This window comes from Notechis scutatus, chromosome 5 (genome assembly GCF_049901735.1).
Source record: "Notechis scutatus isolate UNSWTSFEM ecotype Mainland chromosome 5, rNotScu1.2, whole genome shotgun sequence".
Classification (NCBI taxonomy): Eukaryota; Metazoa; Chordata; class Lepidosauria; order Squamata; family Elapidae; genus Notechis; species Notechis scutatus.
The window spans coordinates 63,103,399-63,129,138 of record NC_142013.1 but is presented as its reverse complement, the minus strand read 5'-3'; the positions used below and the strand labels follow the sequence as shown (position 1 = coordinate 63,129,138).

At 43.6% G+C, this 25,740-nt stretch overlaps 1 protein-coding gene and 1 pseudogene across 7 annotated transcripts in view; one reads left to right on the top strand and one right to left on the bottom strand.

Moving 5' to 3' along the window:
• Positions 1–25,740, bottom strand: part of DMD (dystrophin) — a 1,185,061-nt gene that overhangs the window by 774,109 nt on the left and 385,212 nt on the right. For all 7 annotated transcript variants that reach the window (XM_087966867.1, XM_087966866.1, XM_087966869.1 and 4 more), the window contains exon 28: positions 5,502–5,651. In XM_087966867.1, the coding sequence (XP_087822993.1) occupies positions 5,502–5,651 (150 nt within the window). The remainder of the gene's footprint in view (positions 1–5,501; positions 5,652–25,740) is intronic.
• On the top strand, positions 22,179–25,671 carry LOC148130510 (E3 SUMO-protein ligase KIAA1586 pseudogene; annotated as a pseudogene).

Here is a 25,740-nt window from a genome sequence, read left to right as displayed (position 1 = left end):
TAAAGCACTTTTCAATCATATGTTGTTTCCAATTTTCTAACATTATTTCTAATACAAATATAACAATACAATCTTATGTACCTTTACAGAATCCCTTTTTCAGTTAAATTTTCACCCATTATCTCTGAATAAGTCCTGTTTCTTTACATCTTGCTCCAAACCTTTGTAACTTCTCTTCCCTTCCTTCTTCCCTCTCTTCTTCTCTCTCCCCTTTTTACCCCCTTGTCTCTCCACCTCCATTTCCCTCTTCTGTATTCCCCTTTTCTGTTGCTTTCCAACATTATATCCACTTTTTACATCATTTTTCCCTTTTTTGGCTGTTTTTTTAAGTCTTAAATTCTCCATTCTCTTTCCCCCCTTTCCCCTTTCTTCCCCAGATAGAGTTACTTGTTCATTAAAGATGGCTTCTTCTTTGTCCCACTCTTCTAGTTGTGCAGTCTTTTCTTGTTGTTTCTCATAGGTGCAGATCGTCATTTCTAAGAATTGAAAAACGGAGCCAAAGGAGCCCTTCCCTTCTTGTGCCTCTTCTTTATATTTTTTAAATTCCATTTTCAGTTCATCCAGAAGTGATGCCATTGTAGAATTTTTTAAACAACCACCCAATTGTTTTTAGTCATTCAAATATAATTTCCAAAAATTCCAATGTCACCAAGCAGTCCAAATACACACAAGCTGTTTCTTTTAACACTTTCTTCTTTTTTCACTTTCTGTTCCTGGGATTACTATTTAGTTGCAAAGTTCCAGTTACATTTTAGAAGTCTTATTAAGATTTAACTTTTGATTCTTTTGAGTTCCAGGCAGACTCCTCCTTCCAAATCCTGCCCTTATTCTTTTCCTCTCCCTTCCCACTTATAACAAAAAAAAGAATTTTTTTAGTGTTCAGAAACTTTCTTGTCCCCTTGGCATTTAATTATATTTCCAGTTTAGTTACCTATTGGTGCCAAAGCGGATTTTTCCGATTTCTCATTCAGCGCTCTTTGCTGTCAACGTAAGGAAGGAGAGTGAAGAAAAAAAAACTTTCCCTTTTCACTTTCATTCGCTGCTTCCGACTCTTCTTTGGGAGCGATGTTATCTTTTATAAAATATATCCAGGATACCTTAGTTGTTGCTTTTTATCCTGGTCCGCCAAAACTTTCACTTCTTAACTTCCTCCTGCACTTTCTTTTCCAGTTGAGTGCTTCTTTGAGGCGGCCATTTCTGACCGCCGCTCTTACCGCCTTCGGGAAAGGGAATTTGGCCAGCTGAGGAGGAGAGATGCGGCTCTCCTCGACCCTGCTGGCACTCCCCCGTCTTCACCACCTCTATGAGGTGGCTTAGCCCCGAAGCCAGCTGGCTCGGGGCGCTCCAGTGGCAAGCCCAGGCAGAAACCGCGCACAATCGTGGATTCCTGCCTGCTGCTGAAGCCCTGCAAACTGGAAGTCTCTCGGGATTCCGGGATATTTTTATAAAGCTTTGCAGGAAACTATGCAACCACTGCTGTTAGAATTGTATAATGAAGCACTATTAAAAGCAAAACTACCAAAATCATGGGGAGAAACATACATATAACTGATACCGAAAGAAGGTACGGACCACTCTCTAATTCAGAACTACAGACCAATCTCATTCCTGGATGCTGACTATAAAATATTAATGACTATTATGGCAGAAAGATTGAAAATAGTTTTGAACGAAGTAATACATTCAGACCAAAATGGTTTTCTCCTAAAAAGACAAATTAGGAATAACACCAGGATGGTAATGAGTTTTTTGGAATACTATGAAGCACATCCAGAGAAACCAGTAGCACAGGTTTTTCTGGATGCGCAGAAAGCATTTGACAATTTAAATTGGGAATTTTTCTTATATCAGATGAAAGAAATGAAATTTGGACTAAACTTTGTAAAAATGATAAAGGAAATATATTCAAGTCAGAAAGCCAGCGTAAGGGTAAATGGTGACTCTACGGCAAGATTTTATATAGCTAAAGGAGTGAGACAGGGCTGTCTAATCTCACCTCTGATATTTATACTTACAATAGAGGTTTTATTAAATCAAATTAAAATAAAAAAGAAATTACAGGCATTAAGATAAAAAAGGAAGAGTGTAAAACGCAAGCATTTGCTGACAACATGGTATTTTTTGTAGAAAATCTGAACGAGGTTGGGAAAATATTGTTAAACGAAATAGATGAATGTGGTAGATTAGCAGGTCTTAAAATCAATAAAAAAATAATAAAATGTAAGTTAAAAATTTTTTAGAATATAAAAAAAGAATTAGAAAAGGAAACGGAACTCCAAATTATAAACAAAATTAAATACTTGGCTTTCTGGTTGACAGCAAAATGTTCATCTTTAAAGGAAAATAATTATGATAAATTACTTAACCAAACTAAGAAGGATTTGAAAATATGGGGGAAATTGCAACTATCCTTAGTAGGAAGGATAGCTGCAATTAAGATGAACTTGCTACCAAGATGGCTATACTTATTTCAGACTGTGCTGGTAAAGTTAAACAAAAAATTCGATGGGGTACTAAATAAGATAATAACAAAATTCATATGGCAATTTAAAAAACCTAGAATCAGATTAAAACTATTGCAGGATAATAGATACAGAGGTTTTGGACCTGATTGGGAAATATATTTTAAGGCAGCAACATTAACTTGGATTAAAGATGGGATATCTTTAAAAGGGAGAACATTAACACTAGAGGGACATGAGTTGCAAATTGGATGGCATGCCATCCTATGGGAGAGAAATAAAAAGACATATTCATATATTAGGCAACATTTAATTAGGGAGGCATTAATAGAGATTTGATGTAAAATTAAATCAACACACTATACTAAGATACCGGGCTGGCTTTCAACTATGGAAGCAACGTTCAACCCAAATACTATGGATATTTCTAAAATGATCAGGTACAATCAGCTATTAGATAATCATGGAAACCTAAAAACAAATCAAAAATTGAAGGAAGACGGAATTAAGTTAGACTGGTAGCCCTATCTGCAGGTGCAAACAAAGTATAAAAAAGATATGGAAGAATTTGGTATAGACATAAGCCCTCAACAGCTCAATAAAATCTTATTAGGACCAGAAGAAAAATGTATATCCAAAATTTATAACTACCTTCTAAAATTTGATACAGACAATGATAGCATGGATGAAAAATTTTAGATATAACATTAAATTAGAGGATTGGGAAAGACTTTGGAAGAGACATAAATTAACAATGGCAGCCTCATAGAGGGAAAACCTTTATAAAATGTACTATCATTGGCATCTAGCACCATCGAGTTTGGACAAGATATATCCAAATTTGAGTCCAATATGTTGGAAGTGTAAACAAGCAATGGGTAACTTCTTTCATATGTGGTGGTTGTGCCCCAAAGCCAAAAAATTCTGGAATAAAATAAAAATTTGGCTGCACGAAATAACAAAGGAAAAAATAGAATTCAAACCAGAAATGTTTTTATTATGGATAATTAGAGGAGAATATAAAAAAAAGAAATTAAATGTCTCATTATACATATTCTGACAGCAGCAAGAATAACCCATGCTCAAAATTGGAAAGCGGAGGGTAATCCCATGGACAATATGTTAATTAGAAAAATTATGGATTGTGCGGAAATGAATAAGCTTACTATGGAGTTGCAAGAGAAGGAAAAAAGAGAATTCTATACAGTCTGGGAGAATTTATATACTTGGATAGATAATAGGAATAATAGGCAACATATAATGTAAATATGAATAATATATATAAGTATATAGACATGAATAATGGAAGATGGAAAAAAACCAATGTAGATGTATTGCAAAAATTGTAAACATTATTTGTGGTTTTTTTTTAATTGTAAAACTTTAATAAAATCTATTTTAAATAAAACACACACACACAGACACACACACAAAAAGAGCCATGCAGCCAGGGGTGGGGTTCAAATAATTTAACAACTGTTTCTTTACCCTAATGACCAGCTGGGTAGACATGGCTGGATAGACATGTGACTGGGTGGGAGTGGCCAACTTGACGTCGCTCACGTCAAGGAGTGCTTCTCCTTCCCTGACCTCTCATGACCATGAGGATTTTACAATGGTCGTAAGTATGAAAAACAGTCATAAGTCACTTTTTTCAGTGCCATTGTAACTTTGAATGGTCACTAAATGAACTGTTGTAAGTCAAGGATTGCCTGTACAAAAATACAAAAAGCTTCTTTGCTTGCGAAAAGGTGCCCTAAATACCAATCATTAGATTAAAAATACCTGCAAACTGGAGTCACAAATCTGGCAGAGTGCCAGAGCACCTTGAGGAATTAAAATAGTTAAAATGCAATGATAACTATCAGCAGCCAACTCTTGCTCATAAAGTGAAACCCTTTAGCAGAGAGGTCATTTAAGCTCTCCAAAAAGAGCATACCAGGAGAAGCAATCCTTAGATCCATTTGCACCACTTGAAAACATCAGCTGGTCTCACTCACCTCACAAGATATCCTAAGGATGTCATCCAGGTTTAAGGAAAGGTCACATGCCCCCCAGAAAGACAGTAAAAAAATCAGTGCCAAGCTTGCATCCTGCCTCTTGGAAGTACACCCCAAAAGGACAGTGCCAGGAACCAGTAAAGCAGTGAAGGAAGACTCCCTCCCCAGATAGAAAAAATTCAAAGGCAGGAAAAAATTCAAACACAATACAAATAATTAAACTACAACAGTAGCTTGTTTAACCAATTACCAGAACAAATAGACACAGGAACTAGCCAGATTTCTCAACCCAGTTTCTTTTCAGGAACAGAGATTAACCTTTTTCCTTCCAAACAAAGCTGAATAGGGAAAATTATCCCATCAATAAACACAGGATTAAACATCACCAAGCACAGAATTAAACTTCACCAAAAACCAGTTTTAGACCAAAATTCAGAAAAGGTATGTAAACTCACATTTGAATTTCAATCTTTCTAGCTAGCCAAGAAGCCTTGCTGAATGTCACTCATCTTGGTTCTTTGTCATTAAAAGCTTCTTTCCAAGAACTCTGCTTTGTTATTCAATTATTTCTTCAAAGTGCTAATCATTGCATCTTCCCTGTTGGAAGAACTCCAACAGAGGAGTATTTCCTCCCAACAGCAGTGTAAAAACCTTAAAACAACCCCTCCTCTTTAATAAAGTCAAGCAAAGTACCAGAAAAGGAGAAAAAAAAATCTGAAAAGCTCAGGTGACAGGAAGTCTAGGCATACTGCCAAGAATGTAATAAGGGTTAACAAAGAAACAGAGAGGCAGTTTCTGTAAGCAGGGCAATAAAATTAGGCTAGAAACAACACCAGAATGTTTCCTGCCTTCCTCAGGATTAGCTCTGTAAAGTGGAAAAAAACAAAAGGAGATTTCTTCCAACAACCGGTTCTCATAACTGCTTAGAAAATTAACAGGTTCTAGCGAATAGGTGAGAACCGGTAGAATCCCACCCCTGCACCCAGCACTTATGCCTAAAACAGTGTTTAAAACAAAAAATTAGAAGAGAGAAATATACCTCTTGTTGTAGCTCTTCCCACCGAATATTGAATTTTTCAAGTTTCTCATTGATCAATTCATCCAAAACTCCACCATCTGTTAAAGTTTGTGCCAGCTCACGAATCTGATTGCGATTATCTTCTGGATGCTGTCTTAATGTTTTCAGAGACTAAAAAATATCCATAAAAGATATTACTGAGATATTTCATTTATATAAAAGAAAAACAAATATTTCATTTTTTTTAAAACAGTTTTATTAATTTTAGCAACAAACAAAAACACATAAAACATAAAAACATCATCTTTCCTTCATAAGTTTACAGACAGTGTATCGGTTGGTTTACCACTTTTTTGTGTGCATCCATTTCATAGTCTCTGTTGTAGTTATATTACATAATAACTCATATTATCAATCAACAATTATATAACCTGATATCATTATTAAACAATCATTTGACTATAATTTTATTAATTCATACTTTAACGAGATAACTATAATTTACTTAATTTATTTTATAGCAAATCATAGTCATACCAAGTCTATCTTAATAAAATTTTATAAGGATAGTATCAAAGAAAAAAAAAGAAATATGTATTCATTGTTTCCTAAAATTCTAAATATTCTATTATTATATTTTATTATCTAACCATTGATAGAAAAGGTCCCAAACTTCATAAAATTGTTTATCTTCTTGTTCTCTAATTTCAAATGTCAATCTACTCATTTCAGCACATTCCAATATTTTCTTAATAATTTCTTTCTGTGATGGTATTTTCTCACTCTTCCAATTTTTAGCAAATACAATCCTAGCCGCTGTCAATACATTTACAATCAAATATTTCAAATTTTCATTGTATGTATCAGGTAAGATTCCCAATAAAAAAATCTCTGGTTTTAAATCTATATGTTTCTTTGTCATTTTTTCCAACCATATGCGAATTTTAGTCCAATATTTTCTAGCGTCCTCACAAGTCCACCACATATGGTAATATGAGCCAGGTATCTGATGACATTTCCAGCATTTTTCAGATTTATTCTTGAACATTCTTGCTATTCTTGTCGGGGGGAAATGCCACCTGTAAAACATCTTATACAGATTTTCTTTATATGCTGTTGACATTGTCATTTTATAATTTTGAGACCACAATTTTTGCCATTTCTCTAAATCAATCCCATATCCAAAATTCTTCCCCCAAACAATCATGGTTTCTTTAACTTGTTCTTCCTCTAGTTTAATTTCCAGTAAATAACCATATAAGTTTTTAATCACTTTTTCATCAGTACCTGTCAAAATCTTATCTAAGTCAGTCAATTTATCATAGAATTCCTCTATTTTAGAATCTTTAACATACCTTGAATGTATTTGCGCATATGAAAACCAATTCATCTTTTATACCTTGTTCTTCTAGATTTTGCATCGTTTTAAGTTCACCCTTTTCATCCAATATTTCCCCATATCTAACTGTTTGTTCCTTCTTGTATGTTATAGGATAAGAAAAAGCTTCAATAGTTGATAACCAAACTGGGATTTTTAAATAACATTGTCTCTTAATTTTCTCCCAGTTTAACCATAAAGACTCCCGTATATAATGCCTTCTAAAATAGCCCTGCGATTTAGTTCCCTTATACCACAGAAAAGCATGCCAGCCCAGTAATAAATCATGTCCTTCTAGTGTCAACAATCTAGTCTTTCTTAATGTTATCCATTCTTTGGCCCACATCAAGTTTGCAGCCTGATAATACAGCTCCCAATTAGGAAGGCCAAATCCTCCTCTAGTTCTAGCATCTTGCAAAAGTTTTAATTTTATTCTCGCTTTCTTACCTTGCCATATATACTTCAACACAATTTTATTTAAATCTTCAAAATAATCTTTGCCAAGCCTAATTGGTATTGTTTGAAACAAATATAGAATTCTGGGTAAAATATTCATCTTGATTGTTGAAATTCTGCCTATTAATGACAGTTGTAGGTTTTCCCATTTCTTCAAATCAAATGCTATCTGCTGTTTGAGTTTAATATAATTGTTCTCTTTCAATGTAGTACACCTTGACATCAAATATATCCCCAAATAACCTTGTTCGTGACTTGAATTTTCAATAGGTCTGCCAGTTCTTCTCTTTGTCTTAATAACATGTTCTTTGTCAGAATCTTTGTTTTGTCTTTATTTATTTTCAAACCAGCCATCTCACCGTACGTCTCTATCTTTTCCAATAGTTTTAAAGCTGTCTCTAGAGGATCTTCCAAAATGAAAACCAAATCATCCGCAAAGGCTTGTAGTTTAAATTCCTCCTTTTTGATTTTCATTCCTTTTATATTTTGGTCCTCTCTAATATTTCTATTCAACACTTCCAAAGTCAATACAAATAGCAAAGGTGATAATGGGCATCCTTGTCTTGTGCCTTTTCTTATGTTAATAGAGTTTGTAAGTTCTCCCTCTATCATTACTTTTGCCGTTTGTTTATAGTATATGGCTTCTATTGCTTGAATAAATTTTCTGGCAAAACCCATCTGTTCCAGTAGTAGTAACATGAATCTCCAGTTCACATTATCAAATGCCTTTTGGGCATCTAGAAATATCAAAGCCATTTGTTTTTCAGGATGCGCCTCATAATATTCCAAGGTGTCCAGAATTACTCTCATATTGTCTTTGATTTGTTTCTTTGGCAGAAATCCATTCTGATCAGGATGAATAAAATTATTTAAGTATTTTTTAAGCCTTTCTGCCAAGATTGAAGCAAAAATTTTATAATCTGCATTCAATAAAGAAATAGGTCTATAGTTCTTGATTTGTAATGGATCGGCCCCTTCTTTTGGAATAAGTGTAATGTAAGCTTCTGACCATGTTTTAGGTATCTTCTTATTTGACATAACTTCATTCATGACTTCTAGCAATGGAATGCTCAACGATTCTTGTAGTGTTTTATAAAATTCTGCTGGAAGCCCATCTGGACCTGGTGCTTTTCCATTATTCTGTCTGTTGAGTGCTTCGGTTAATTCCATCATTGTTATAGTACTTTCTAACATTTTTTCAGTCTCTTCAGGTATCTTAGGTAGGTTAGCATTTTGTAAATACTGTTTAATTTTTTCCTCATCAATATCTTCTTGTTTATATAGTTGTCCATAAAAGTCTCGGATAATTGCCTTTTTCTCCTTGTCACCATAGCACATTTGGCCTTGATCGTCTATTAACTGTAATATTTTCCTTGATTCTTTCTCCTTTCTCAGTTTGTATGCTAACCATCTACCTGGCCTATTTGCATCTTCAAAATAGTTCTGTTTAGCACTTCTAATTTTTTGTGCCAATTCTTCTTTCTCTATCTGACCCATTTTATGTTTAATTATGTCCATTTTAAGTTTAATATCTTTTTTCTGTGGCATTTTCTGTAATTCTTTTTCCAGGAGGAAGGCGGAGCCACGTCGCTGCGATACAGCTGCAATCTCGGGGCTCCAAGATCGCAGCTGATATCTTCACCCCTGGTCGGTCTCAACGGACCTAAACCGTAGAGACGGTGATAGTAAGGGGCGCTTTCTGTTGATCCCAGGGACATCGCAAAGTCCCTGGTTGATCCAGGAGAAGCCCTTTTACTATCGGCGGAGAGGCAGCCATTAAGCTTCTGAAGCTGGGACAGCTCCGGAAGGAAGAGATTGAAAGAGAAAGTGTATCGGTTTGGTGAGGACTTTTTTTTATTATTAATATTTGGGACTAAAGGACACCCTAAGAATGAGAAGAAATCTGTAAGATTTTCGACAAAACTGACTTAGCGGCGATTTTTAAAGAGAAATGTCAAAGTGAGGCTTGGCTTTTTACTTTTACTATGGCTTCTCTGATTATTCTGTTGTTGAAGTATTCGGTTTTGGCGATAGTTCTGGTATTTTTAAAGTCAATCTCATGTCCTGTGGCTTTGAGGTGTTGGACCAGGGAAGAGGTCGGTTCTTCTTTTTTGATTGAGTTCTTATGTTCTTCAACGCGTGCACTTATTCTACTGTTAGTTTGTCCAATGTATGTGGTGGGGCAGGCGGTGCAAGGGATTTCGTATACTCCTTGGTTTTCTAACTCGATTTTGTCTTTAGGGTTTCTTAGGATGGTGGATATTTTTCTGTTTGTGCAGAATGCTGTTTTAATGTTGTGTTTTTGGAGGATCTTGCTGATTTTGTCTGTAGTGCCTTTTATATATGGGAGGAGGGCTTTGCCGTTCTCTTGTTCTCTGTCTTGGATTTTGGTTGGGGTTTCTTTTTGGATTAGGTGGGTAATCTTCTTTCTTTGGAATCCATTGGCTGTTAGTACGTTGGTGAGAGTGTTTAGTTCGGTTTTTAGGTGTTGTTCATCAGCTAAGCATTTTGTTCTGGAGATGAGTGTCTCAGCTACGGAATTGATCTGTGCTGGGTGGTGGTGTGAGAGTGCATGTAGATAGCGGTTTGTATGTGTTTTCTTCTGGTAGATGGTGTGTCCTAGGGAGCCATTGGGTTTTTTGTATACCAAGACATCTAGGAAGGGAAGTTGATTGTTAGCTTCTGTTTCCATGGTGAATTGTATTTTGGGGTGTAGGCTGTTGAGGTGTGTGAGGAAGTTGTTCAGTTTTTCTTTCCCATGTGGCCAGATTATGAAGGTGTCATCTACGTATCTGAGCCAGAGTTTGGGTTTGTGATCATATTTTTCTAGAGCTTGTGTTTCAAAGTGTTCCATGTAGAGGTTTGCGATGACAGGTGAGAGGGGTGATCCCATGGGTGCTCCTTCTATTTGTTTGTATTTTTGTCCGTTGTAGGTGAAGTATGTATTGGATAGACAGTGGTTGGTCAGATCTAGGATGTGCTGGGGGGTTGTATTTGTTTTGGATGGCTGTCAAGGCTTCTTTTATTGGCACTTGGGTGAAGAGGGATATGACATCGAAGCTCACTAGTAGGTTGCTGGGTTGTAAGTTTTGTTTCTTTATGATCTCGATGAACTGGAATGAGTTTCTTACATGTGAGTTGATGGATTCTGCATAGGGCTGTAGTTGTTTGGCGAGAAATTTGGCTAGGTTTTGTAGAGGTGAGCCTATGGAGCTGACTATTGGTCTAAGTGGAGTTCCTTCTTTGTGTATCTTGGGGAGACCATAAAGCTTCGGGCATCTGGATGATTTCTCTCTGGGTATGATTCTTTGCTGGATTTCTTCACTGATGGGGGAGGCCTTTATTTTGGATCTGGTGGTTTTTTCTAGGTAGGTGGTGGGGTCTGTCTTTAGGGGTTTGTATGTGGGGTCTAGGAGTAGGTTGGTTAACTTGGTTTGGTAGTCAGATGTGTTCATAACCACTGTCGCGTTGCCCTTGTCTGCTGGTAGGATTATTATGCTGGTGTCTTCTTTCAGGTTACGTAGTGCAGTTTGTTCTTCTTTGGATAAGTTGCTTTTGGGTGGTTTGCTAGTGCAGAGGATGTTGGTGATTTCGAGTCTGATTCTATTAGCATCATCAGGGTTGGTTTTGGTCAGGCTGGTTTCAACTCCGCATATGATGGTTTCTGTGGGGATGTGTTTGGGAGCGACAGCAAAGTTGAATCCTTTTGAAAGGACCTTGGTTTCGGCTTCGGTGAGGATCTTGTCTGAGATGTTGTGCACTGTTTGTTTCATGTGTGGCTGTGAGGGGGGAGGAGTTGGTTTCTGGTGTTGTTGTAGTTTTCTGAGTTTGTTGGTGTGTGTGTCTGTCTTGAGGGTGGTCTGTGTTTCGGCTCTCCAGACAGCGAGTTGTTTGGATTTGTCCCAAAGTAAGGGGTGAATCTTGTTGCTAAGTCTGAGGTGAAGTGTGAGGAGATCTTTGTTGATTTGGTCTAGGAGAAATCTTTTTGTGTGAAGTTCATTTCTAATTAGGGCCAATTCTGTTCTTTTTAGGATGCGTTTGGTGGCTGCTGTGTTGGTGTGGAATTTCAATTGGAAGCTTGTGGGAATTAAATTTTGATCTCGGCAGTTGCATAGGAATGTGAGGTCACATAAAATGGAAGCTCTTTGGACTTCAAGTTTTTCATAAGTCCTGGTCAGATGGTGGGTTTCCTCCCCGTAGAGGTGCAATATTTGTTTTCTGAGGTTCTCGCGGGTATTTGTATGTGGATCTTTGGTTATTCAGGTTTTCTCCCGCGTAAGATTGGAAGTATCTGGGCAACGTTTCGATGAAGTCTCATTCATCATCTTCAGGCTTCTGTCTTCAGCTCTGGGCTTCTCAGAGTGATGTGAGCTTGCAGCTGCTTCTTCCTTTTAACTGCTAGTGGGGTGTGACTTGATTGGGTGGGGGCTTGGCTGTGTTCTGATTGGGTGGGGTGTGTTCTCATTGGTTGGGGTTTGGGCTGTGTTCTGATTGGTATCAATCAGAACACAGCCAAACCCCAACCAATGAGAACACACCCACCCAATCAGAACACAGCCAAGCCCCCACCCAATCAAGTCACACCCCACTAGCAGTTAAAAGGAAGAAGCAGCTGCAAGCTCACATCACTCTGAGAAGCCCAGAGCTGAAGACAGAAGCCTGAAGATGATGAATGAGACTTCATCGAAACGTTGCCCAGATACTTCCAATCTTACGCGGGAGAAAACCCGAATAACCAAAGATCCATATATACACACACACACACACACACACACACACACATGTTATGGCTCCCCCTTCAAAGTTCAAACAACACAAAACCAAAAGCAGCCGTTCCAAAACTTAAGTCCAAAAGAAAGGAGTTTAACAAGATAACGACTGTCATCAATTATATACACGCCCTGTTCAGCAAAAACAGTTCTGGCACAAATCCTCAAAGCTCCGAGCCTCTGCTGTAAACCTCGTCACGCAAACAGACACTTTGTTCCTGACAAATCTTTCCCCACACAGCTGTGTCCTTTTATAGTCCTTGAGGCAATGTACTAATTATTGACTCGCCCTTCTCCTAACTAAGTTTGCCTCCGTAAAACACCTAGATGGGCGTGTCAATCTCCCTAAATCAACGTCTGGCTTGATGCCTCCCCACAGCTTGACGTTTTAGCCTCCTTCTAGTTCTGGCATCAAGCCACGATCTGTCCGTTTCTTCGCTCGATTCTTCTGATTCATGATGTGCTTCAATTGCAGGTATGAATGAGGTCGAGGGTTCAGGCGAAGAATGTCTGTGTGATAACCTCTCATCCCCCTGGCTCACATCTGTGTCTTCTAACAATTCAGACTCCAAATTCTCAGCAGGCTCCAGCCTTACATCAGATCCACAGGACAATCATAGGTACGATGTGGCGGTAATCGGTCTGCCTCCCGTTCGCTGAAAACATCGGAAAAGTCCGACAACTCCGAAGGAATGGAGACAGCAGGAGCGGCGATATCTTGGCCGGCGCAGACATGCCTCAGGTGGTCCACACATTGTAGGCTTGGAAACAAAATGGCGTTCTGCACCCAAGCCACCAACGGATCATGCAAACGTAGCCAGGATACTCCGAGCACCAAAGGGAGATGGAGGTTCGAGGTGACATAAAAACTGATCGCCTCCTCATGATCCCCAATGACCATACGCACTGGCTGAGTTGCTAAGCGAATGGGTCCCGACTTGAGTTCTCGCCCATCTACAGTTTCCACCTTAATGGGGGGATTCACAGGAATCAAAGGAATTCCAAAATGTTCAACAAAAGCACAGTCCATAAAGCTGGTTGTAGCCCCTGAATCCACCAGCGCAACGGCGGGAATTCCCTCCTTCTGGGACTGCAGAAATATACGAGTGTCCAAAAGTAAATGCCGAGGAGGGCCAGGATTTACTTCGGCAATTTGGGGTGGGGGTGTAGAACGTGCCCGACCTAGGGTTTCCCCGAGGTCGGGCCTACCCCGTTTCCCGACGGGCCAGGAGTGGTTTCGGGCACAGGTCTGCGAGTCCCTCTCCGAGTGCAGGAATTTGCAAAATGTCCCGGACCCCCGCAGTAAAGGCACAAGCCTTCCTGGAACCTTCTCAAACGTTCTCGCGCCGTTAGGCGAGGGCGGAGTGCGCCTATCTCCATCGGCTCCTCAGCCTGAACCGTGGGTTGGAAAACTCTCGGTGGCGGTATGCGTGTGCGAGAAAACACAGGTGGTTCCACAACGGGCCTTTTGCTCCCACATTGCTGTAAACGAGCTTCAATACGTAAGCACTGAACTATCAATGCATCCAAAGTTAAAGCCCGCTCTGCATGGACTAGCTCATCCTTGATGGCATCAGACAAGCCTTCCTGGAATGCAGCCATATGAGCCGGTTCGTTCCAATTAGAGTCCATGCACAACAAACGAAATTCTGCCACGTATTCCTGTAATAAACGTTTCCCCTGCTTAATATCCATTAGCCGTCTGTCCACAGTTTGTACCTTAATGGGATCCTCAAACATCACCCTCATTTGTTGGAGGAAACCCTGGAAATTGTTCAATAACGGGCTATCTTGAACTAACAAGGGAGTAGCCCAATTGGCAGCCTGCCCAGTTAATAAACTAATCATAAAGCCTACTTTAGCCCGGTCGGTTGGAAAGTCTTCAGGTCTCAGAGAGATAAACAATTGGCATTGACCCATAAATGCCGGGAACCTGTCCATTTGCCCAGAAAATTTCTCTGGCATGGATACCGGGCTTTTCCTCACAGGAGGGGCAGGTGAAGCAGCAGCAGTGCTTGGTAAGCTGGAAACATAATTCAGCAATTGTGTTACCTGATTTTAAAGTGTCACGTTACTTTGCAAAAGCTGAGTTATTTGTTGTTGTTGTTGCTCTACCAAATGCTGCAGTTGATTTGAATCCATCTTGCTTCAAAGATGGTTTGTTTGGGTCAGGAACAAAAATGTTATGGCTCCCCCTTCAGAGTTCAAACAACACAAAACCAAAAGCAGCCGTTCCAAAACTTAAATCCAACAGAAAGGAGTTCTACAAGATTATATTCCACACACCCTGTTTATCAAAACAGTCCTGGTACAAATTCTCAAAGCTCCGAGCCTCTGCTGAAAAACCTCTGCACGTAATCAGTCACTTTGTTCCTGACAATCTTCCCCCACACAGCTGTGTTCTTTTATACACTTTGAGGCAACGTGCTAATTATTGACTCGCCCTCCCTTCTAACTGAGTTCGTCTCCGTAAACCACCTAGATGGGCGTGTCAATCTCCCTAAATCAATGTCTGGCCTGATGTCTCCCCACAGCTTGACGTTTCAGCCTCCTTCTTGTTCTGGCATCAAGCCACGATCTGTCAGCTTCTTCGCTCGACTCTTCTGACTCATTTTGTGGCTCAATTGCAGGCATGAATGAGGTCGAGGGTTCAGGCGAAGAATGTCTGTGTGATAACCTCTCACCCCCCTGGCTCACGTCTGTGTCTTCTAACAATTCAGACTCCAAATTCTCAGCAGGCTCCAGCCTTTCATCCTCAGAGTCATCAGAATCAAAACTCACAGCAGGATCGTGTCATTTTGTATAAGTCTAAATTGTTTGGGTGTATCATAGCTTTCATCATAGATAGCCAAATTGGAATTTTCATATAATGTTTCTTTCTAATTTTGGTCAAGTTTTGTAATAGGGAACCAAATGCCTATGAAAATATTGCTGTTTTTTAGTTCCTGTTTCCCACAAAAAGGCATGCCATCCTCTTTGCAGGTCGTGGCCCTCTAAACTTAATATTTGCTTATTAGATTAACCCATTCTTTAATCCAGATTAACTACATCCCGTTGTAGTATAACTCCCAATTTGGAAGTCCCAATCCCCCTCTGCTTTTAATATCTTGTAGTGCTTTCATCTTTATTCTAGATTTTTTGCCTAACCAAATAAATTTCACCATAATTTTATTAATTCCGCTTTAAAAAATTCTCTAATTTAATGGGGATCGTATGAAATAAATACAGAAATTTGGGTAAAATGTCTTTTTTCCCCAATATGTTTCTATTTCACTGCAAGGCCTTGAAATGAATCCAGAAAATCATTTTCATCCAAGAGAGCCTAGTGTTTGTCTGTTGAATTAAATCAGTAGTTATTAAACCAAGTGTCAAGTCCCATAGATCCTATTGGGACATTGCCATTCTGATAGGGAGGGGGCCCTGGATACTCTTTTACAACCCCTTTCCTATTTCTAACTATCCTGTGACTTTGATGTACCTGCTTGGGAAAGGGAGGGGGAGGGAATTTCTTGGGGCCATTTGTTTTGTCTCAGCTCCGAAGTGGCGCCTGAGAACAACCTTTTTGATAAACCTTTCCCAGCTTGAGTTCTCATAATAACTTCGCACCTGTGGATTGGCTCAGCTTGGACTGGACATATGGGAAGGGTTTTCTGTAATGTTTAATCTAATGTGTTTTTGAGTGGGAACTTTAGATCCTGCCTTGCTTTCCTTGTTATCACTTTTCCTCAATAAAAGTTTCCTTTTGAAATAATGTGTTTCAAGATTTCTGCTTTTTTGAGGAGAGAGGAGAGGGAAGTCATTACATTAGGCAGGATCTGCAAAAGTGGTCAACCTGGAGAAGCATTGCTCTACTAGTGGGATCCTGCAAACCATGTCCAAATACAACAGTGAGCATGAGGAAGGCAATGCTGGGGGGAAACCGCCCTCATGACCCAGACTGATGCAGCTTCCACCTGCTCGACTGAGGAACCGGCCACCCTGGAAGACCCTGCAAAGCCCAGGTGGTCCGTTGCCATGGGGAAGAAGGACAGCTGGGATGGAAGGACCAAAGGAGTCACTCTCACCCAAGGCAGCCAGCAGGAGGCCTGGAAATGCGAACTAGAAGCCCTATTTGATCATGACAACCAAAGCAAGAGGATTGCCCCAAGAAGCACATCATGCGCTTCATGTTAGAGGCTTTCCAAGACCTGTGAGTTTGAGGTGCCCTAGACTGTGCAGAAGGGGGAAACAAGAGGCAGAGGGAAACCGACACCAGACAGGTGAACTTTCCCACCCCAAGAGCTGCAGACAATGCCACTGGGACTGATGGGGCAGTAGCCACCCCCACCAACTCTCCACGCTAGATCCCAGAGCCATCCAATATACCCGGAGCAGGGGCTAGCAAAGTTCCCTAACTGGAACAGAAGGTACCAGCCCTAGGCACCAAATTTGTTACAAGATCCCCAGCAACTGGGATTTTTCCTGGCCCATGTCCTCACTTACATGCAGGAGTATGGACAAGACTTCCCAGCCCAGGGAGCCTGGGTTTGAGTGGTCACCCTGGCACTAGAAGGAGCAGCTTCAAGATGGATGGTGCTCCTCCACAATGCCAACACCCTGGTGTTCCAAAATTTTGACCACTTCATAATCCACCTCAGATTCAAGGACCCATTGGTGGACTGCAAAGCCTGAGACTGTATTAAAACCATGAGGCAGTGCCGCCAGCTGATGGCCAAATATATGGAGGAGTTCTGTGACCTAGCCTGTCATGTGGACTTGCTGGAGGATATCCTGGTGAGCTGTTTCAAAAATGGGCTGAACAATGACCTCTACCATGCCTGCATCATCCGCAGTGTCGTGTCCGGCGCGAAAGGAGACTCGGGAACCAGTGATTCAGTTCAGCTCATTTATTAGTCCCGAGATCGGCTCGGGTTCCGAAGGGAAAGCAGTGGCTTTTTATTCTCTAGCCGTGGCGGCCGCGGCCAATGGCACCGCTTTGAATATCCCGCGATTAGTTTCTACCAATCGCGGGGGATTCGTGGCAGCCAATCCGTGCGGCTCGCTCAGCCAATCAGCTCGCCGCGCGTCTTAGCCAATCGTGGCGCGGGTCTGCAAGAATGGTAATGACCGTACAGAACACCCCTCCCCTCTTGGTAGGGTCCTACGTAACGTAGTCCCGTAAGTAGGCGGGGCTTCGTACTTGTCTACTTGACCTGCGCAGGTTAGTTGGTGCTTGGTTCTCGGCCGGTTCGGTCGGGTTCTGTGTTGCTCCTCGTCCTGTCGATGGAACCGTCTGGAAGTCTGAGCTGGGCCTTTTGTCGCAGCTCCCTCCCGGTCTACCCGGGCTGGTCGAGTTGCGGTTGCCGCTCCTGCCTGGTCTTTCCGGGCTGGTCGAGCTGGCCTGGCTGCTTCTTCCTGGTGAGGTGTCGAGTTGGCTGCTTGCCGGTGAGTATTCCTGGTTTCTTTCTGGTGGTGTTTGGTTTATTGGGCCTTCCCTCCCCTCTTGGTTTGTGTTGGGGGGGTTCCCTTCTGTGTTTGTTTCTGCTTGCGTGTCGGTTGTATTTCTCGTGGCTATTCTCGACCTTAGTTGGTCGATGTGTCGTTTCCATGCTCGTCCGTCGGTTGTTTGTAGGCGGTACGAGCGGGGACCTGTCACTTGGGTTATGGTTGCTGGTACCCAGAGTGGGTTTCCGGTGAGGTTTTTTGCATATACCATGTCGCCTGTTTTAAAGGTTCGGTCTCTGCTTGAGGAGTTTGGGGGCTTTTCCGGGTTGTATGTGGGGTGCAGTCTGTCGAGTGGGGATCTTAGCTTCCTCCCCATCAATAGTTCTGCCGGGCTTTTATTTGTTGTCGTATTCAGGGTTATGTGTTGTATAAAGAGCATTTTGTTTATTTTTTCTTGGATTTCCCCGTTCTCTATTTTTTGGATGGTTTTTTTCGTGAATTGAACCATCCGTTCCGCCCTCCCGTTCGCCGCCGGATGTGCCGGCGCTGTCAACGCGTGTCGTATCCCCAGTTCCGCTAGGAATTTTTCGAATTCCAGCGAGGTAAATTGGGGCCCGTTGTCGGATACGAGGACATCTGGGAGGCCGTGGGTTGCAAATAGTTTGCTGAGTTCTTTGGTGACGGCCTCCGTGGTGGTAGTCCTCATGTTGCTTACCTCCAGCCAGTTGGAGTAAGCGTCTACCGTGATGAGGAAGGTGTGTCCTTTTGTGGGCCTGGCAAAATCTATGTGGATCCTGGACCATGGCCCCCTAGGGGTTTCCCATTCCAGGATTGGGGTGGCGGGAGGGCTGGGTCTGGTTTCCTGGCATCTGTTACACGCTGCCACCCAGGCCTCGATTTGTTTGTCCATCCCTGGCCACCAGGCGTAACTTCTGGCCAAGGCCTTTGTCCTAACGATGCCCGGGTGCCCCTCATGCAACAATTCCAAGACTTTTCCCTGTAATTTGCCCGGAATAACAACTCGGTCCCCCCAAAGTAAACATCCTTTTTGCAATGACAGTTCCGTTTGTCGGTCCCGGAATGTCCTGAAGGTCTCGTCGTCGTCTTTCTCGGGCCACCCCTTCTCTACCCAATGTAATACCCGCGCCAGACGTTTGTCTTTATTAGTTTCACGGGCAATGTCTGATGCAGTTATGGGTAGATCGGGCAGAGTCTCTATGCTGAGGGTGGTCGTCGTGGGTGCTGGGTCGGTGTCAAAGTCTGGTAGCAGCGTGCGGCTCAGGGCGTCTGCGTGGGAGATAGTCTTACCGGGTCGGTGTGTGAGCCGGTAACTGTAGGCTGCAAGGAATTCGGACCACCTTGTCATTCTAGGGGATAGAATGTTCGGGGTGGCCCTGTTCCCTGCCAGGATTCCCAGCAGCGGCTTGTGGTCGGTGATGATGGTGAAGGCTCGGCCGTAGATGTATTCGTGGAACCTTTTGACAGCGGCAACGATGGCCAAGGCCTCTTTGTCCAGCTGACTGTAGTTCCTTTCCGGTTTGGTGAGGGTTCGTGAGAAGAAGGCGATGGGTGCTTCCTTTCCGTCGGGGAGAGTGTGGCTGAGAACGGCGCTGACGCCAAAAGGTGATGCGTCGCATGTGACAGCTAGCGGTAGTGTCTCGTTGTATTGGATGAGGACGGCATCCGAGGTGAGCAGGTCCTTGGTTTTGTTGAAGGTGGTTTCCTCGCGCTTTCCCCAGGTCCATGGGGCTGCCTTGTCCAGGAGCCTATGCAAAGGCTCTGCCGCGGTCACCTTCTGGGGCAGGAAAACATTGTAAAAGTTAAGTAGTCCTAGAAATGCCTGTAGTTCCGTTTTATTCTTCGGTCTGGGGGCTTCCTTGATCGCTCTGATTTTTTCCTCGGTTGGGTGAATTCCATGCCGATCTAGGAGGTACCCCAGGAACTCAACTCTCTCGGTGTGTAATTGGCATTTTTCTTTCTTAACCTTCAGCCCCGCGTTTTTGAATTTGGTTAGGACTTCCCTCAGGCGACCCTCTAGCTCCTTCTGGTTGGTTGCCGACACCAATACATCGTCGAAGTAGGGCACCACCCCCTTGATTCCTTGCAGGAGTCTCTCCATGAGGCTCTGGAATATTCCTGGGGCCACGCTGACTCCAAACTGGAGTCTCTTACAGCGGAAAGCCCCCCGGTGGGTTACTATTGTTTGTGCCTCGGCCGTTTCTGCGTCGACCGGCAGCTGCTGATAGGCTTGTGCCAGGTCGAGCTTCGCAAAGACCTTGCCTCCCCCCAGTGAGTGTAGGAGGTGCTGCACTACTGGGACGGGGTAGGCGCTTTGCTGCAGGGCGCAATTAAGGGTGGCCTTATAGTCCCCGCAAATTCTTACTGACCCATCCAGCTTGACGGGGGTGACTATGGGGGTCTCCCACCGGGCATGGTCGATTGGCTCGAGGACCCCTTGTTTGACGAGCTTGTCTATTTGCTCATCGATTTTTGGCCGGAGCGCGAATGGTACTCGCCGTGGTTTCAGGCGAATGGGGGGAACGCTGGGGTCTAGGCTGAACAAAATGGGGGGCCCTCGGTACTTGCCTAGGGTGCCGTCGAACACTTCCTGGAAGTCTCTGGCGAGCTGCTCTTCCCAGTCGGCCTCCTGGACGTGGTCGATTCCCGTCACCTCGATTCCGAGCGGCGCGAACCACTGCAGTCCCAAAATGCTAGGGCGATCTCGGTCCACAATTGTTAGGGGAAGCCTTGCTGTTCGCCCCTTGAAAGTCACCTCGAACTGGCCAGTCCCGACTACCGGTATGCGATTTCCTTGGTAGTCTTTGATAATCAGGCTCTGGCTTTCCAGCCTCTTCCTGTGGATGGCGGGCACCAGGCGCTTTATTTCCCGCCATGCGACCATGGAAAGGTAGGACCCGGAGTCCACCTCCATTTTGCATGGCTCGCCCTCGATGCCCACCTCCACATATACTTTCCGGGCGTCTGTGCTGGAGGAGTGGCTGATAACGATCGTCTGGTGGGTTTCATCTCTCCGCCTGTTCCTGCCGTCTCGTCGGCTCCGTCCGCCTCGGTTCCATCGGCTCTCGGCTTGGCGGTCCCTGGGCCTGGGGGGAGTGCCGTCTCGCCTCCGGTTGCTGTCGTCTCATCGTCGGGGGCTGTAGTTCTTCTTGAGTCGGCAGACCCGGGCGATGTGGCCCCTTTTATCGCAGTGCCGGCATATTGCGTCGAAAAACCGGCACTCTGCTCGAGGGTGGTCGCCCCCGCACCCGGCGCACGGTTGTCCCGACTTACGACTCCGTCGGTCGCGCCGGTCCCGGTCCGCCTGGAGTCGATGCATGTCCTCTTCCTCGTCGGTGGCATCGGAGGCGGAGTCGAGGTTGCCATGGTGTGTGGTGGTCTCTCGGCGGCTTGCTTCGGGGCACGTTTCGGTTGCCATGCCTTGCTTCGGCGGTTGCGCTTCGGTCCCCGGTGTCGGATCTCCGCATTTGGGCTGCTGACTTCCGGGTGGCCTCGGCTGCGGTGGTGTCAGCGAGGACATCGGCGAGGGCGATATCGCCTTTGGCCATCAACCGGCTCTGGAGGACTGGGTCTCGGAGTCCCAGGACAACGCGGTCTCGGAGTGCCTCGTCCATATCCGTAAAACCACACATGCCTCCGAGATTTCGCAGGGCAGCCACGAAGTCTCCGATGCTCTCGCCCGCTCGCTGGTCTCGTCGATAGAAGTCGTGCCGCCAGATGAGGGTGGGCACATCGGGGGCATAGTGGCTTCGGAGTAATGGCGCGACGTCGGCCCAGTCCATCGTCTTAACGTCCTCTGGCTTCGCGAGGGCTTTCGCCATTTGGAACACTGCGGGCCCGCAGTGTGTGAGGAAAACAGCCCTTTTCTTCTTCCCATTTGCATCCTTTAGGTTGCTACTTTCGAGGAACATCAGGAATCGGTCCGTGTACGATTCCCAATCCTCAGTAGCCGGGTTAAAAGGTGCGGGCGGTGCGATGCTGGCCATCTCGTCAGTCTCGCTTCCCTGGACACGTGTACGATGGGGATCAGTCTTGGGATCCCACCTTCGTCACCAGTGTCGTGTCTGGCGCGAAAGGAGACTCGGGAACCAGTGATTCAGTTCAGCTCATTTATTAGTCCCGAGATTGGCTCGGGTTCCAAAGGGAAAGCGGCGGCTTTTTATTCTCTAGCCGCGGCGGCCGCGGCCAATGGCACCGCTTCAAATCTCCCGCGATTAGTTTCTACCAATCGCGGGGGATTCGCGGCGGCCAATCTGTGCGGCTCGCTCAGCCAATCAGCTCGCCGCGCGTCTTAGCCAATCGCGGCGCGGGTCTGCAAGAATGGTAATGACCGTACAGAACACGCAGAACCCTGAACCACCTCCATGACTGGTACATCCTAGCAGAAGAGACAGAAATCAACCAAGCAAGAAACCAGTTCCAATACAGTAGAACCTGGAAGAGGTCCTCACTCGAGAGGAAGAGGGAGCCCACCAAGCTGCAAGCATACACATTGTACTCAACTATCTGCTTCAAGTGCAGGAAGGAAGGTCACCGAACCATCAAAGATGGGCGCAACTCTGTGACTTTACTGCTCTTCAGCACAGATTGCTTTGCTCTTGGGGGGGGGGCTCTGATCCATCAAAGATCCCAGTGAAGAAAAGTGACTGCCTCATGATTGGGAAGCCAACTAAAGCCCCCACAAGAGCAAAGCAATCTGTGCTGAAGAGCAGTAAAGTCACAGAGTTCCGCCCATCCCCAAGACCAAGGGCGGGAACTCTGACTCCTTCTGAGGAAGACCCTGAGCCGTCCAAGAGTGACCTCAAAGATGACCCCTTGGTTGGTGAGCCAATCGAGCTGGTCACTTTACCCCGGCTATTGATCCCCAGTTTGGGAAAGAGTAAAATTGACAGCTAGATTCAGGGTGCACCAGATGTTTCGTGAGCCCAACCCTAGTGGGAATTCTGGGGGTTTGCCTGAAAAGATTAAAAAACCCAATTGCCTTTTGCCAGATGGATGGATCTATCACAGGGGTAAGGCAGCCACCTTTGCCACTGAGTCCTTGGAATTAACCATGGGAGACCACAGCAAGACTGGAAAGAGGGGACCTTAAGATTCCCAGGTGCTGGTGCTGGACAAAAGTGACAAAGAGGAAGAAGGCAGATTGAGAGGGAAAACTGTAGCTGCTATGAAACTCAAGCCACCACAAGGCATCCCCACAAGGCATCCCCCGAGGAACCTAGTTGAGGTTTTCAGCAAAGAGAGTTCAGACGTGCTCACCACCCACTGATCCACAGACTGTGCCATTGAAATCCTACCTGGGGCTAAGCTACCAAAGCCTAAGATATATTCCATGACCCCCTGGGAGCAAGAAGAGTTACGCACCTTTATAGACAAAAATCTAGCTCAAGGGTTCATTCAACCAGCCAGACCCAAAGTGGCAGCCCCCATTCTTTTCTGGGAAGAGAAAAATGGGTCTCTTCACTTATATGTGGATTATAGGGGTCTGAACGCCATGTGCATGGAAAATGTGTACACCTTCTCCTTCAGGAAGGACATGTTAACTCACCTGTTGAAAGGGAAGATTTTCTCTACGTTAGACCTGCACAAGGCTTATTGCCATGTTAGAAGCAGGGGTGGGATTCTACCAGTTTGCACCGGTTCTACAGAACCAGTTGTTAACATCACTGGTAGTTCTAAGAACCGGTAAAACCAACCCATGGCTGGCCCCGCCATTCTCCACTGCTCCTACAGGCCAAAAACTGGGTGTTTTTTTTACTGCGCATGCACAAAAGTTTTCATGCATGCATGAAAATCCTTGCCTCATTCTCCCCTGCCTGCCCCTCCCTTCACTGGCCCTGGCCCCCACCCCTATCCTCCGCTCTTACACTTAAAAAACTGGGGTTTTTTACTGTGCATGCGCAACATTTTTCACACATGCGCAAAAAACCTTGCCTCATTCTCCCCCACCTGTCCCTCCCTGCGCTGGCCTTGGCCCCCACACCTATCCACCGCTCCTACGCTAAAAAAACCATTTTTTTACTGCGTATGCATGGAAATCCTTGCCTCATTCTCCCCCATCTGCCCCACCCTGCCCCTACTTATAGCGCATGTGCACTACCTACAAAAATTTTCCATCCAGAGCCAGAACTCACACCACCACCACAACCAGCAGCAGCAGGAGCAGCAGCAGCAGCCGAAGCAGCCAGCCAGTCAGCCGTTGCTAACTGCCTTCTGCCACATGAGTGAGGGCAAGCCGATGATTTTGTACTATTATCTTTTTTTTGTACTATATCTGCATAAGGCTGTAAAAAGCTTCAGTACATTTTTAAGCTGCATTCCAAAAAGGTTAGGCAACCAAACATGGCTTCCCCTGGCTTCTCTCTCTCTGCTATAGAGAGAGCATTCCATCCTGGACTGTTGGTCTAGGTAAGTAGTCTTGGCTAGGAAAGATTTTTGTGCCACTACTGGCACAAAATAACAAACTCCCTTGGTTTGTTAATAGTATTTCCATTTTAAGTGTTTCTTTTTCAGTTAATGAATTGTAATTATGAAAATATCAGCCATTCTTTTATATACACAGTGCAACATCTTTTTTATAGACTGTCATTTTCAAATCCACTTTCAGTTCTGTCTCAGTCTTGTCTGGTGAAACTTGTTCCTCTTCCATAACATCTTTTAAACACTAACTAGCTATAGTGTTAGGGACTCTTAAAAGTAACTGAATATTACTGATCTCTGTTCCTCGCCTGCTTTCTTCACTTGCCACTGCCTTCACTCAACTTACAACAATCGAGTCCAAACCACTACATTGTTGAAATTTTTTTGCAGCATATTGCCAAGATGAAAAGGCAAATGAGTTTGTCTGCTTTCTTTGGCAACAAAACAAAAGGAGATCCAAAAGAACCACCATTGGAGTCTGAGGAAAGCAGAGCCAGCACAACATTCATCGAAGAAAGCAGAGCCAGCACATTATCCACACCATGACTAGAAGAAAGAGCCAGCACATCATCCACACCATGAACAGAAGAAACAGCCAGCAAATCATCCACATCTCAACCAGGGGAAAGAGCCAGCACATCATCAGGTACTGGAAGAACTGAATCATACATTGAAGGGAACCTTCCTGACTGCTAGTCCCTGCAGCAGTACAATAATTTTAGGGAAAAATATGATGGACTGGATGTTTCTCAGAAAAAAATAGATTGCAAGCATTGCAGAAGATTTGAAATTTCAACCAAAGAAAAAAGTGTCCATGGAGCTAAGGAGTGGAAGAATTACCAAATTGAACCATCAGGAAAGAGTAAAGAAATCCAACAAGCTTCCCTCTGAAAGAAATTGAAGGAACATTTCTCATCTAAGGCTCACAACATCTGTACAGAGAAGTTGAAGCAATGTGAGCAGGATGTCATAAGCAAAGGACTGGAGAAGATGGCAGAAATATCTGGGTAGTACATGTAGAGTAGTACAGTATATAATCTGGCACAAACGTGCAGACCATTTTCATATATAGAAGATCTGATTGAATTACAAATAACAAATGGTTTAGATTTGGGAACAGGGTTGCATTCATGTAAAACTGCAGTTGCAATAGTAGATTTCATTGCAAAAGACATCAGGAAACATTTATTTAGCAAAATTATTGAGAAAACTCGCAAAATCTGTTTGATAATTGACGAAGCCTCAACAATATCTTCCAAACCAGTTCTTACACTGTACTTAAAAGTTGAGGATCCAGCTTTCTCACCAACAATTTTCCTTCAACTAGTAGAATTAGATAAACAAGATGCAGAGACAATATGTTGTTTGATTATAGAAAGTTTGAATAATGCTGGGTTTAATAGAAACTATCTGGAGAAACATTTAATTAGATTTTGCTCTGATGGAGCCAGTATTATGCTTGGGAGAAAATCTGGGGTAAGCACTAGCCAAAGAGTTTCCAAATATTATAATATGGCACTGTTTAAACCATTGTCAGCAACTTGTTTTAGATGATTCTATTAGGGAAATAAAGCAAATCAATCATTTTCAATTTTTTATTGATAAAATAAATTCTATTTTCCATCAATCGAATAAGAACCTAATTGAACTTAACAAAATTTCCGAACAAGTTGAGATTGAAATTATAAAAATTAGTAGAGTTTTTGGACCAAGATGGGCCGTTTAAGATCAACCCTAGCTGTGTGGTGGGTTTATCCAGCACTACATCAGTTTTTCTGTTCAAATAAAAAAATAG